This window comes from Xenopus tropicalis, chromosome 2, assembly GCF_000004195.4.
Source record: "Xenopus tropicalis strain Nigerian chromosome 2, UCB_Xtro_10.0, whole genome shotgun sequence".
NCBI lineage: Eukaryota > Metazoa > Chordata > Amphibia > Anura > Pipidae > Xenopus > Xenopus tropicalis.
The window spans coordinates 178,310,423-178,320,276 of record NC_030678.2 but is presented as its reverse complement, the minus strand read 5'-3'; the positions used below and the strand labels follow the sequence as shown (position 1 = coordinate 178,320,276).

At 44.3% G+C, this 9,854-nt stretch overlaps 1 protein-coding gene across 1 annotated transcript; it reads left to right on the top strand.

The window, feature by feature from the left end:
* Nucleotides 1–2,468: 2,468 nt before the first annotated feature.
* LOC116408623 (vomeronasal type-2 receptor 26-like) lies at nucleotides 2,469–8,803 on the top strand. The gene is made up of 4 exons (XM_031896263.1): nucleotides 2,469–3,197; nucleotides 4,514–4,732; nucleotides 5,789–5,912; nucleotides 7,899–8,803. The coding sequence occupies exons 1-4, from the start codon at nucleotides 2,469–2,471 to the stop codon at nucleotides 8,801–8,803; spliced, it is 1,977 nt and encodes a 658-aa protein (XP_031752123.1).
* The last annotated feature ends 1,051 nt before the right edge of the window (nucleotides 8,804–9,854 follow it).

The following is a 9,854-nucleotide window of genomic DNA, read 5'->3' as shown; positions in this document are numbered from 1 at the left end:
TTGTCCCCGGACTTCATTCTCTCTGGCATCCGCACATTGGACAGGATCTTGGGGATGTATGGGGTCCTCCAGGGCCACATTGCCTGGTAAGCCGTGCCGGTTCCCCAGATTGTGCAGTACAGCACACACAGCCACAATTGCAGAAACTTTGGTGGGGCTGTACATGAGGCTGCCTCCTGATTTATCCAGGCAGCGGAACCGGCTTTTAAGGACCCCAAATGTCCGCTCAATCACAGACCGCACTCTCACATGTGCTTGATTAAAAGCACGCTCGGCCCGTGTACGCGGCCTATGAATGGGGGCGATGAGCCACCGACCGCACGGGTAGCCAGCATCTCCTGAAATAAAATAAGATGGAATAAGATGCTACAAACAAATAAGCTGCTTCCAGTCTCCCTGTGTCAAAACAGGGCCCTTTTGCAACAGATGTGACTTGTGTGCAACAGGTATGAGACTGATAGGTGACACTACAAGCAGCTACTTTGACTCTCCCAGTGGCAAAAGAGGGCACTTTACACATTGCATAACAAGCTTATGGCAGGCAGGGACTGGTTTGACAGTGGGACACACAAAGCAAATGTGGGCAAGTTGTGCTAGATAAGTGACACAAATACTTACCTAACAGCCACCCGTGAGGCATTTGTCCTGTCTCGAAAGAATGGTAAAGTGCGGACTGCCTTAGGGTGTAAGCATCGTGAGAGGAGCCGGGGAACCCAGACACGACGCTCAGGATGTTCATCTGTGCATCACACACCACCTGCACATTGAGGGAGTGGTAGCTCTTACGGTTTCTAAATATGTGCTCCCTGTCTTGGGGGGGTTTAATGCCACATGGGTGCAATCAATTGTACCCAACACATTGGGGATGCCACTTACCCCATAAAATTGCCTTTTCACGGCGTTCCACTGGTTCCGATTTTTGGGGAACAAGATAAAATTCACAGACACTGAGCAGATGTCGTCCAGGACCTGGCCAAGGCACCGTGAAAAGGTGGGCTATGACACCCCCCCGTAAACCCCCCCGACCCTCTGGAAACTGCCAGTGGCCAAAAAGTGCACCGAGCACAGCAGTTTGACCATTCCAGGGACAGCACGGCTTTGGCGAGTCAGTGGCTGCAGGGGAGGCTCAAGCAACTCATACAGGCTGGATATCGCTGCCCTATCGAGCCTGTAGCGCCTGACCTCTTCATCCTCTCTTAAGCCCTCTAATGTGGCCCTTTCGTTAAAAAAGCGAGGTCACATGACTCTGGAAGGCTCAGGGACTCGATGTTCCTCCTCTAAATCAAAGAAAAACCCCATTGCCAACCCCATATTGCCTTTTTACCCTCAAAAATGAAAAATGTGGTCTGCACAATGCCTCCCCCAATTAGGCGCTAAAATACGCACAGATTCACGCGCTAATTAACGCATTTAACACTTCATGCACTTTTGTGAATCATGCGTTACTATTCTTTTCATTCGCTAATTCAACGCATGCGATAATACTTTAGCGAATCGCATGGTTTTTTTCTGTGTCTATTTTACAGCAAAAAAGCATGCGATAACGCTTATCGCACTTTAGTGAATCAACCCTCATGTGTTTCGTTATAAGTTGTGGTTCTAGTACAGTTCCCCTTTACTCCAGAACACAATCAGTAGAGGCCTATGATGATGCTGATTGGCCAGTGAAATGTGTCAGGCAATACATAACATCTGGTGAGTGGCAAATTTTAAAATTTACCATGGGGCTAGCAGTATTCTTCATTTCCCAGGGTGCCACAGCCATGTGACCTGTGCTCTGATAAACTTCAGTCACACTGTACTGCTGCGCTGCAAGTTGGAATGATATCCCCCCCCCACCCCCAGCAGCCGATCAGCAGAACAATGGGAAGGGAGCAAGATAGCAGCTCCCAGTAGGTATCAGAATAGCACTCAATAGTAAGAAATCCAAGTCCGGCTTGGGACTCCTCCAGTTACATGGGAGTAGGAGAAACAATAGGTTAGCTGAAAGCAGTTCTAATGTGTAGCGCTGGCTGAAAGCTCAGACTCAGGCACACTTTACTGCTGCGCTGCAAGTTGGAGTGATATCCCCCCCCTCACCCCCAGCAGCCGATCAGCTGAACAATGGGAAGGGAGCAAGATAGCAGCTCCCAGTAGGTATCAGAATAGCACTCAATAGTAAGAAATCCAAGTCCGGCTTGGGACTCCTCCAGTTACATGGGAGTAGGAGAAACAATAGGTTAGCTGAAAGCAGTTCTAATGTGTAGCGCTGGCTGAAAGCTCAGACTCAGGCACAAGGCACTGAGATGGCGCCTACACACCAATATTACAGCTACAAATACATTTGTTGGTTGAAGAATAAAAGGTTAAATGGCAGAGGGAATTATTTGCTGTGTAACAGTGTCATTTAGAAATAAACAGCCCCATAAATATCATGGCAGTGTCCCTTTCAATACTCTTTATGCTCCAAGCAGATCAGCTATGGGGCGATGGACCCTTCCTTTTCTGACAGGGAGCAGTTTCCCTCTTTCTTCCGTACGGTTCCCAACCAGCTGTCCCACCACCAGGCCATCATAGAGCTCCTCAAGCACTTCGGCTGGGTTTGGGTTGGCATTGTGGCTTCTGCTGATGAGAGCAATGCCAAGTCCAGTAGCCTTCTGAGGGAGCAGCTCATCAGCCATGGGATTTGTGTGGAGTTTCATGTCATTTTTCCAGTAGATAAAGGGGAAACCAAAAGAACAAATGTTCTCATCAAGAACTCAACTGCAACTGTGATCATTTTATACTGCAACATCGGATACTTCGACCAGTTAATGATTGGTGAGCACTGGGAGGAAATAAAAGGGAAAGTCTTTGTTACTTCTGTTACTCTGACACTTATTCTAGAAAACGCGTATTATTTACGTGGTTTTTATCCGCTCAACGGCTCCCTGCTGTTTGTAACCAGAAGAGGAAACATTCATGGTATGAAAGATCTCATGGATTATGTTCCTAGAAGGGCAATCAGGCACATAGAGGAAATATTATTTTTGCTTCCCAGTGATAGGAATGGAAATCCTTTAAACAAAAGCAATTCCGAGCCCTTCCGTCTCACCTACAGCGTCTATACAGCCGTGTATGCCGTGGCGCACGCGTTCCATGATATGGTCTCCAAGGCACGGACACAACCAGGGTTCCTTTCCACTGGGCAATGGCTCAGACATTTCCACCCTTGGCAGGTAGGCTTATACTCATTTTCATTTTCTTCATATGCTTAGTTTTTTGTAAAAATAAAGATCTATCCCTATGTTTGAGCCAAATAAACTAGGGATGTATTTACAGTTAGTTCTGCCTTTTCATTGAAAAACAGTGACATGTTTCATAATAAAGCAGTAAAGGGACAATGTTTGGTTCTTCCCCCTTGTCTGCCCCTTTAGAGGGATAATGAGCCCCTTCTTTCCCCCAGCTAATTCCTGCCTCAGACTTACTGGTTCATGACTGGTGAATGTATTAACGACCTGACTAATGCAGCGTCGAGCCTGTTGCCCCCCACCCTTTTACCCCCTTGCTCCCAATAAAACAACGGACACTTAATTGGGGAGAGAAGGCTGCAGTTGTTTATTGCAAATCATTTAATATAAATCAGCAATTCTATATATCAACAACCATAACTAGTATTAAACCGTTTGTAAATTCAAACATTAAACAGCAGTACTTATATCCTCCAAAGAGGTCTGACCCTGAGCCCAGGCCCGGAGCCTGTGTCCTGCCTACTACCCAAGTCCCATTCTGGGATTATCCACCTCCCTGGTGACCCCAGGCCTACCCGGTTACCCGCTCACTGCACCTTTTTAATATCCTCTGGGGCTCAACGTCGACCCCACCCCCCACACTGCGACTACTGACACTAACCCATTGGGGAGGGAGGGTGGGATGCTGTCAGCTCCTGCTCCTCTTGCCCGCCGAAAAGATCTGGTGAGCTAACATCCGGGGAGGGACCTTCTTATTTCCTTGCCCTGGCCTGTAACACTGGGATATCTGGAAAGGGAAGGGGGGGGGAGAAAAAAGGGGGGGTCTGCCTCCTAGCTTATTCATGCCCTTCTTCCCTTTTGCTTCACTTGGGTCATTGGGCTTCCTTCTGAGCCTCCCATAATTTAACTTGGCATTAAGACGGCAGGGCAAGGTGCATTGTGGGCAAGAAATGGTCCTTAGATCACCATTTAAGGCTTCTTTTATTGTTCACATTCCCTGCTGGAGTCTATGTAGGTTGGGGAAATTCTGTTTCCTACTGATTCTTTACAACAGAGGTTGTGGGAGGACTTTCCTTAGATGTCCCTCGGTGATGTCCAAGACTGACAGTAATGGAGCCTGGGCAGCTTGTTAGACTTTACAGAAAAAAAATCAAATGTGACTGATAGGAAATGCTCTAATTTTTAGCTCTCACGAATAACTGCCTTCTACCTATAGTATTGGTTGTACATTATGGATTAATACAAATGTAAATGTATAAGGAAATGCAGATTATACTCAGTCTTGCTGTTTTTGTACATTGCAGATGATGCCCCATCTAAATAAAGTACAATTTCGTACACAGAGCGATGGGGACTTTTCCTTCTCTGACGAAGGGGAAATGCCCGGAGAGTTCGATATCCTAAACTGCATTGTGTCCCCAGATGGGAAGGACCGAATGGTAGAAGTTGGCAGCTGCAGGTCTCATCCTGCCCAGTTCCACATTAAAGATAGCACCATAGTGTGGGGGAGCCCATATACAGAGGTGAGATGTTTCACATACAATCTGGGGCTGAGGGACATAAACATTTAAACATTACTGAAACTGCCATAAGGAGAAGTAATATACTGTATATTGTGAGTTGGCCCCTAAGCTCGGGGACAGCAGCCCAGAGGATGATGGGGAGTTACCGGTGAATCTTCTGAGGCACAAATCCTACCTGCTATGGGGCTGTGGTGGCCTTGGGTTGGTACAGAGACAGGAAACATGGAGTGTAACACGTCTAGCCTTAATATGTGTTAAGCTTTAGTTCTTTAGCTGCTGATGAATTGCACAGAAACGGAACCCTGGGATCAAAACCATCATGGAGGATTTACTGCCTGTGAGCGTCACACCTACACACACAGCTGATGTGCACATCATGTTTCTATTGACACCTGCAATTACACTGACTAAGAACAAATAGTTGCTATTTTAAAATAGAGATGGAAGGGGGTATTGCAGTAAGGGGTAAAAGGAACCCCAAATTATCTTTTAAATGTGTAAATAACAAAAAAAATGAAGCGAGACCCGTAGTATCAGAGGGAGGTCAGTTGGTTGATGAGAACAGGGAAAAAGCAGAGATTCTGAACTGTTATTTTTCATCTGTCTGTCCAACTGAGGAACCAGTTAATAAAGGTTTCCATTTGTATAGAGTGTATAGATAGTATGTGTGTATATACATGTGCACTGGGGTTCACTTGGAGGGGTTGAACTTGATGGACTTTGGTCTTTTTTTACCCAACTTAACTATGTAACTTTGTAATGTGCATCTACATCGGTAAATCATCTCTAAAACACGGCAGTTTCAGGGCTTCTCTATGATTTCATGATCTAGGAACTGACAGTTATTTCATTTATTAATCTAAAAGAGATGTGGGAAGGGGATGAACCATAAGTGTTACCTTAACAACAGGGTGTGGCACAGTGGGCCCATCTCCATGATAAGGTTGCTTTTAGAAACTTACAGTAACTTTTTGCATTGTGGACATGTGACTTGCAGAAGATCTTATGGTTTATGATTATGAATCCCATGACCCAAGTGTTTGTTCCACCCAACAGGCTCCCCACTCTGTGTGCAGTAGCAGCTGCCTCCCCGGCTCCAGGAAAGCCAAACGGGAAGGACAACCCCTCTGTTGCTATGATTGTGTTCCTTGTGAGGAGGGAGAAGTCTCTAATCAAACTGGTTGGTCCAACTTTGTACCTAAAGATGTAGTCTAATATATGTCTATGAAGGCTTCATTCCTCCAGGCCATGGTATGCAGGATCTAGTAGTGATACGGCTGAAGCGACCAGACGTAGAGTCATCTTGGCAATTTTCCACCCCTCCTTTTGTGGCTCCTGTTCAGAATAGGTTTCACCCCTGACCAGTGTGGCTTCTTCAGTTCAACGTCAGTTGATGAGGGCTGAAACGATTTCAAGATAACGAGCCTAGCATGCCAAACATTTTAATATAAACTGTATTCTCTTTATCCTTCCATGTAGAACACAAGCGACTGTATAAGCCCTCTTGAAAGTGGAGCCAATTCAATTCCAATGTCTACAAATCTTCTTGAATTTGTTTGCATCTCAAAAATTACTCATAAGTTTTTAGATCATTAAAAGGTACAAATACAAAAGTTTTATAAAAGTAAAGAAACTAAAGGGGTGATTTATCGACGTTCTTGTGCTAAAAAAAAACTCAAATTCAAATTATGTTTCATAAACTCGAAGGTCTGGTATTAATTAAGTGCAAAGAACCTGAAAACTCAAATATAAAAACTCACCATGTAAAAGCCTGTGAGTTTCTTTAGAAGTCAATGCCACATTGTCAATGAGACTAGAAAATTTGAGGTATTTGAGTTTGTTATTCGATCGAGTTTTCCTTTTGAATAAATAAGAGACCATTCGATATGCGAGTTTATTCGATTTAGAAAAACAAACTTGAATTTACAAACTCAAAAAATGATAAATGAGCCAATTAGTGAAGGGCTTATTACTTACCGAGCTGCCAATCAGCCAAAGGTTGGGAAAAATTGTTCATACAATATCTATATACCAGATAATAGCGCTCAAAGATCAACTTGTCGCCCCAACACCTACGATGCTGTTGCTCGGAGTTAACCCCTTGTTCCCTCATTAGTGCGGATCCCTGATTTAGGAAGGAGCATCAATAGGCACATTTGATAACACTGCTAAAAGTAACACATTCATAGATACATAAGGAGAATACAAAGGTAACAGATATATTGGGTAATAAGCATATACTCATATAATAAGCTCTATCAGGAAAAGGGGCTTCTTTCTCTTAGCTGCCACCGGTCCAATCTCTCATGGACACAACAGGGGAGCCCCCCAGCTCTCAAAGGCTTCTTCACCCGAGGGTACAGGATCTGAGCCTGAAAACACTTTAATTCTCTTACAATTTCCATTCTAAGCCAGCTGAGTCAATTGGCCAGTCAGTTGGTTGGTAAATAAATTCTTCTTTCACTCTGGGGGCCATGGGCCCCACAGCAGCAACCTCTCTGGGGTCCCAAAGCATTACACCAATGTTGAACACTTTGTGGGGTTTCTAATGCAGTCAGTTACCTGTTATGGAACCCCGGTAGACCTGAACCTCTTTGCTTGTGAAAGATACTGGGAACTGGGATTTACAGCTCAGTGCCTCCCCCTAGTGGGCAGTAAGGAGCACAGCTCAGGGAAATTCCGCTAGGGAAAATAAAATACACCATTTTGCTGTAACAAAAATAAACTAATTTCACAATGTTAAATGTAAAAACAAACAATGTAAACCCTGCAACGAGTCTATCAATCCCTGAACATTGCTGGGTATATTTAAATGTCTGAATATGATTCCGAGTATTAAGTCTGATCTTTCAATGTTATTATCAATACATTTCTATTTTTTATGATTAATTTTGAGGTGCAGGATTTTTATTGTGTTTACTATTATTATTTAAAAGCCTTACGTATATCTGGGCTGAAAGAGCTACATTGCCAAGTTAGTGTGATCATCTTCAGATAATCCTCTGAGCTTGTGGGGTCAGAGTAGTCAGAGTATGAGGAGCTAGTAAGGGAAGAGTGCAGGCAAGGGGGAGTGAGTAGAACCAGGCACTAGTGAATGGGATGTTTGTAATGTGGCAAATAATTGCTGTACTATAGTGGCCACGCTAATAATCTCCTTCCTTTCCAGATATGGACAATTGTATGAAATGCCCAGAGGACCAGTGGCCCAATAAGAGAAGGGATAGGTGCCTCCAAAGGTTGGTGGAATTCCTCTCCTACCAAGACCCACTAGGTGCAGGTTTGGGTGGGGCCTCCATTGGCCTTTCTGCTTGTGCAATAACAATACTGGCAGTTTTCATTAAATTCCGTGCAACGCCTGTTGTTAGAGCCAATAATACAAATATAAGCTACACCCTCCTGGTGTCTCTCTGTCTCTCGTTCCTCTCGTGCCTGCTCTTTATAGGCCAACCTAAACCTCTTGCGTGCATGGTCAGACAAGCTGCCTTTGGGTTGGCTTTCTCCATTGCTGAATCCTCTATACTCGCTAAAGCCATCACAGTTGCCGTTGCCTTCAGAGCTACATCTCCGGACAGCCAGCTGAGAAGGTGGGTTGGACCCAGACTGCCCATCTATATAGTCATTGGCTGCTCGGTGGGACAGGTAGCCATTTGCTTAGCATGGATGGTCCTCTCTCCACCATTCCCAGACTACGACATCCAATCAGAGAAAGGAAAGATGATCCTTATCTGCAATGAGGGATCAGCTGTTCTGCTTTATGTGGAGATTTCCTACCTGGGGGTTTTGGCTCTGTTGAGCTTCACTGTTGCGTTTCTTGTGAGGAACTTACCCGACCGCTTCAATGAGGCCAAATACATCACTTTCAGCATGTTGGTGTTCCTCAGCGTCTGGGTCTCTTTCATCCCCTCCTACCTGAGCACCAAAGGAAAATACATGGTGGCCGTGGAGATATTTGCCATCCTGGGTTCCAGCACAGGGTTACTGGCTTGTATATTTATACCCAAAATGTGTCTTATTCTACTGAAGAGAGGCCTCAGCTCTAAAGTACATTTCACGGGCATGGATAATAAATAACTCTTTAGTTACTTCAGATTTTTCCGAGATTTATTATGTGTCTAAACGGCTAAAAATCCGAATTCAACAATTCGGACAGTTAAGAAGTAAAACCCTATTGTTACAGCACTGTCTCTAAGTTTCTCTATAAAAACTGTGATCTAAACAAAAACTGGTGGCTATGACTAGAGGGTGTCCGGCTGAGTTAGATGGCACAATCTATGTACGGCTTGGCTAGTATTGGGCTCTTCTTCTCCCTTTCTCTCTCTTTATTGTTCTTTTTTCTATATTTGTTAATGTAAATTAAAGAGGCAAATAAAAACTTTAAAAAAGGGAACATATACCATCATTTTTCATAGTACATTTCAGGTCAAATATCCATAAAAAAAGCCCAAAAGCTGCTCCACTTGTCCCCTCTGTCTCTCTAAGGTGCCGCTGGCACTTTGTAATTCAGAACCAACAGTCCATCCAGTGAGTGAGAACTGGGCGGGCAAACGTGGGAGGCAGAGCTGTCAAGCCCCCCTATTTTTTTGGGCCACTTAGGAATTTTTCTTTATTTAGAAAAAATAAACCGAACATAAGGATAACAAACATTACATCACATAATCAACATAACATAATAGGTCAGATAAGGCCAACCAAAAAAATAATAAACCTTCACCAAAAACCCACCCATCCCTCCCAACAGAAGAAAGCCATTTTCAAAGTCCATTCCTTTGTCCATGATGGCTTCCATTCCCACCCCCTCCCACAACAAACCCACGCAAAGAAACATACTTAGGCGAAGACTTGATACATATTAGAAATCGAAACCTCTCCATAAAGATAGGCTGTAGCGCTGCTTCTCCAAGGACCGGACAAACCGCAGTTCAGCCAGGATGGAATTTACTATATCGCAATCTTTCACACTTGCCCCAGTTGTGCGGCGGCAGCGCTTTTGGGCCACTTAGGGGGGGATACAAAGTATTAAACATCTAACTTTATGGGCAAGTGTGTTTTCACCCTTTGTTACTATGTAATTATGTAACAGGCAGAAGATCATTACATAGAACTGAACTGCACCCTAATGCAT

Bases quoted from the DNA above. Each gene is read 5' to 3' on its own strand.
- LOC116408623 (XM_031896263.1), top strand. From the start codon at position 2,469: ATGGACCCTTCCTTTTCTGACAGGGAGCAGTTTCCCTCTTTCTTCCGT. The intron at 3,198-4,513 runs GTAGGCTTATAC...TGTACATTGCAG, and splicing joins GACATTTCCACCCTTGGCAG to ATGATGCCCCATCTAAATAA. The intron at 4,733-5,788 runs GTGAGATGTTTC...TCCACCCAACAG, and splicing joins GGGGGAGCCCATATACAGAG to GCTCCCCACTCTGTGTGCAG.